A 4,380-nucleotide genomic window follows, 5' to 3' on the forward strand; every position below is an offset into this window, starting at 1 on the left:
AAACATGGGTCATTTATTTGTTTTTTTCCCATTAGCCCTGAAAAGGAACATTGTCACTTTCGGACATCATTTGGTTACTGCTTTACAAACAGCAGAAAGCCTTAGCATAGCATCTTTCTTCTATTGGAAAGAGGTTGCTAGCAAAGCTGCTTCTGGAAAACATTCCCTTACACTTTTTGATTGTCATTTTCTAATCTTCCACTTTCTCCCTGTGATTGTATTATTTTAATTAGACATTCTAGGGAGCGGTTTTCACCATTAGGAACTTGTGGAAATGTTTGAGAGAATGTTTTACACTTTCGCAATATTTGTTTTTTTCCAAAATTAAAAATCATCCAAACAGGGTATACTAATTTAGCATAACTCATAAAATTCACTATTTGCAATAAATTATTTTCAGACTCTAAAGAAATATTTCCTCTTTGAGGACATTACTAGTTAACTAGTATTCAGTAGCAAATAAAACCAGGGAAATTGTTAGCTGTAAACACATTGACACATTCTTATTCACAAAGTTGAGCCCTCCTCTGTCAGCTGTTAGTGAGCATTAACTCTCTTCACAGGTGCCTGGTGGTTTTCCTCACTTGTTCTCTTAAGCCAAGGTAGGTATGAATACATATTACTGAAATATGTGCAGGCAAATTAAAACTGATCATGTAAAGTATCTTTTGACTGAGAAGAGTCTTTAAATGCAACTTAAGTAGAATATGGTAGGGCAGGATCTAAAATATGGTGAGATGCGAGTTTTAAATACGGTGGGGGGAAGCTTTGCATAAACAAGTATCCAGTCAGATATGGGTTGTGCATTTAAATCACATCCATGAGAGACATCAATGGATGTGGTACCATATTTATGTTCCGATCCCAAGGCATCCCAGCAGCCTGATTTTTCCAATGTCACTGAAGGAAGGAGAGCAGGTATGGAAGGAGGCAGGTAAAGCCAATGTCTTTCAGGTGTCCCGAGTTCAATATTCAAAAAATCTAAAGCTGTAACCTTATTGTACCTGAAAACCTTGGGCCTTGGTTAGAAATAATAAGCTTATCTACCGAATATGTTTGGTTTAGTAATTAATTGTTCAATTTTCCAGTCTGTTTTGATGAGAAGTGTTTTCAAGCTGAGTGTGTCTGTAGCAGGCTGATGTTGATGAGCTGCACAGCATGGGGTGAAGGGCCAGGTGGTGAGACTTAGCACGGAGCTCATCTGCAGTTAACTGTCAGGCAACCTCAATTTTTTTTCACATTTACAGTGTCCTTAATTTGAAGACAGAAACTTGCTGGGCTTCAGGCTGCTTCCTGGTGGATCCTTTGGGAGAGCTTCCCAGCTGCTGTTTGTCAGTCCTGCTCTTGTACTGCACTAGCAGAATTCCTGTGCAAATCCATGCACTATTACCAAAAATAAGTTGGAAGATGAACATAGCATGGATATAAGGTCAGCAGCTTGAATAAAACCCACTTGAACCAGTGCAATCCAGAACTGTGGGTGTTTTTCATGTATGCATATAAAACAAACGGGAAGTAAAACAGCCTGCTGAACTTGGAATGCATGTGTTTTTACTGGCTGCACTATACAGAAATGGAGAGCTGCATAGAAGCGAGGACAGCTTTTCAAAACTTTGGCAGGGACAGGAAGCTTTTCTTGACCAGTGCTGAATCTTGCTGCGTTGGGAAATAAGTGAGCTCCTTAGTCTTACTGCAGCACTCTTCCTTTATTTTTTCCAATTGTTTATATTCTGAAGATTGTAAGTAGAAGGACACAACAGAAGCATTTGCTTCTCCAGTCTTTTGTGATGAATTGAGTTGAAATCCAGTTGTCCACAACCTGGGCTCTGTTAGCTTGTCTGCTGCTCCCCTTGAGGAGTTCTCTGCTGCTGTAGCTTCATGATTCACCGTCACTGGGCATACATGAAAGAGAAGAAACACTAGCATCATGCTGCTTGGTCACTTCTCTCTTGCATGTGAGCAAGAGCTGGTCCAGCTTCTGCTGGCTAGAGGCTATCCTGCTACCAGGCATGGACTGAGAAATCAAATGTAATCTTCCAGTTTAGGAAAATTAATTTTACTTCTTGATTATTTTTAATGTTAAAACTGATAAATGAATTTTCATTTTCTGTTTTCTGACTAGATAGCTTGCTCCCTGGTACTTTATCAAGAATGTTTTATATGCACTGGAATAAAAAATGCAACTTTGGTTTAAAGGGCCACAATCTTAGTATTTTGCTTATTTTTTTTTTAATGTTTTATTAAACTTCATGTAGGGTGATCTGTTATGTCCCAGTCTGAACTCATAATTGATTACCTGGTGAAGGGGGTGGCTGGTGCAGGATGCATGGGTGCAAGCAATTCACCCATGCTTCTTATGTGTCCCTGGGTCAAGCCCTCGCTTGTTTAAGGGCTAGCGTCTGAAGGGAAAACCTTTCCTGGATGAGGGCTGCTTCCTAAGGAGAGTTCTAAAGCCAGAGACCCTCATCAACTGTTGGGTGAGTCAAGCTTTTCTTCATATGATTATTGATATTCTTAATGTTACTTTGCCTGATACTGCAAAGAACTTATCAGAAGCAGTTTTACTGCTTCCGAGAACCAATACTATACTACAGTCTGGGAAGAGAGAATTTGCTTTTGACCAGATGTGATTCCTCCCAAACCTCATTTCATTAGTTAATCCTTTCCTTTTTGGTCAAAGAAGAAAAACAAACAACAACAACAACAAAAAAAGCAGAGTACCCTGTTGATGCAATGAAGTGTGTGTGAGAGGGGCTTTGCTTAATTGAACTCAGCAGTCTCAAAAGATAGGTGTTGTGCCTCTCTACCAGAGGAGTAAAGGTGCACAAGCCTTTACCTGCCTCCTGTATGCATGGAAACTTTGGATGTTATTTCAGCACTAGCCTTCAAAGGCAAGATGTGTTTATACCAAACATATCTATATGCATATATAATTGTAACTCATTGAGCTTTGGTGTGGAACAGCTGACCACCACCTTGAAGGGAGTCAGGTTTACAATCCTTCACAGCCTTGATGCTCATAAGTAAGTTTTTTGCAATATAATAGCTTTTTGTTTTACTTTGTGGCCTTTCATTTTCCTTGCTCAAGAGATGCAGAAATAGGTATTTATCTGCACACACTTTTTTGGGCACTATTTGGTTAGGGAAAAGCAACTGTTTTTGTCTAATAATAACAGAATTGTTGGAAGGCACCTCTAGAGATCATCTAGTCCAACTCCCTGCTGAAATGAGTTACCTGGAGTTTGTTACTGGAGTTTGAATGTTCAATCACGGAAATGAATGGGAAACAAAAAATGGTACCACTTCAACTATGTTTTTACTTAAAAATGGAGCATGTTCCAAAATTGCACGTAAGATGAGCTTAGCAAATGTAGTCGATTAAGATAAACCCTTATTTTCTGTTTTCTTTAAAATTTTATATTTAAAAAGTCACCTACTCTGTCAAGTAGTTTTGGAACAACATTAATTCTGAAAATAACAAAATGTCATTAATGCAATGTTTTGTCTTGGATGCTTTCAAAATGTAGTGTTATATAAATCATAGCTCAAAACACTTGAGCCTTAACAGAAACTTCCAAGCACCTTGCATGAAGAAGGAAACTAATGCCCAGACAAGAGTGTTATGTCAGGCACTGAGAAGTTTCCTGTACTGAATCTCAATGATTTATAAAAAAAAAAAAAACCAATATGGGGAAAAAACTTGGGAAGCTGATCTGAGTACTGATGTTAGCACCTCAGGCTGTTGTGACAGATGCCCAATCAGTAAGGGAAGCTCTGTCTGTGCCATCTGCTTGTCTGTCCCACACGTTTGCTGCTGCAGGGTTAGTTAGGGGTTTACAGACAGTCACTGATTTAAAATTGAAGGAGCATCAAAGCATTTGAGCTGGAGCCTAAGTTCTCATGCATAAAACTCTATAAAGTCTGCCTCCTAGTTGGTCTATTTATTATATGGTTTAGAAATGTGGTTATCTTGGAATGACTGGCATTGACTGTATTTCTACAAAAAATGTAATGAATTCCAAGTACCTTGGATTGGCCACTGATTCTTTTTCTTCTTCTCTTACAGTAGGTAAACATTCACAATCAGCTGAAAAAGCATAAGAACCAAGATGATTATTACTATTGGCTGTTAGTCTATGTTTATTTCAGAATTGCATCAACTTCTTTGTGCAGTGACTCTGGGTAAATCTGCTCTTCTACATCCTTTTATCTGTAAAATCTCCATGTTCCAAGCAGCATAAGTGTTACGTTTTAAATCCCCTTTCCCTTTGATAGCCATTATGGTAATTTTGTTTGTTAGGAATACTTCAGGTTTTTGTGTATGTATGCACAAATTCTCTCAGTAGGAGGACTGTTTTCCAGGAGCCACCATGGGGGGGG

At 38.7% G+C, this 4,380-nt stretch overlaps 1 protein-coding gene and 1 long non-coding RNA gene across 11 annotated transcripts in view; one reads left to right on the forward strand and one right to left on the reverse strand.

Annotated features, from left to right (window-relative positions):
- LOC104910548 overlaps positions 1 to 4,380 on the forward strand; it is an 18,180-nt gene that overhangs the window by 11,832 nt on the left and 1,968 nt on the right. For 2 of the 9 annotated variants that reach the window (XR_004159489.1, XR_004159488.1), the window contains 3 exons: positions 564 to 602; positions 870 to 918; positions 2,375 to 2,477. This is a non-coding gene — a long non-coding RNA (uncharacterized LOC104910548). Of the gene's footprint in view, positions 1 to 522; positions 603 to 869; positions 919 to 1,247; positions 1,430 to 2,374; positions 2,478 to 4,066; positions 4,183 to 4,380 lie in introns of those variants that run through there. The other 7 variants (XR_002114010.1, XR_002114015.1, XR_002114016.1 and 4 more) reach the window with 5 other exon arrangements.
- TMEM154 (transmembrane protein 154) overlaps positions 1,246 to 4,380 on the reverse strand; it is an 11,485-nt gene continuing 8,350 nt past the window's right edge. For both annotated transcript variants that reach the window (XM_010709553.3, XM_031553022.1), the window contains exons 5-6: positions 4,027 to 4,087; positions 1,246 to 1,892 (exon numbers count right to left, since the gene is read on the reverse strand). In XM_010709553.3, the coding sequence (XP_010707855.1) occupies positions 1,877 to 1,892; positions 4,027 to 4,087 (77 nt within the window). In that variant the 3' untranslated portion in view covers positions 1,246 to 1,876. The remainder of the gene's footprint in view (positions 1,893 to 4,026; positions 4,088 to 4,380) is intronic.

This window comes from Meleagris gallopavo, chromosome 4, assembly GCF_000146605.3.
Source record: "Meleagris gallopavo isolate NT-WF06-2002-E0010 breed Aviagen turkey brand Nicholas breeding stock chromosome 4, Turkey_5.1, whole genome shotgun sequence".
In the NCBI taxonomy this organism is placed as follows: Eukaryota; Metazoa; Chordata; class Aves; order Galliformes; family Phasianidae; genus Meleagris; species Meleagris gallopavo.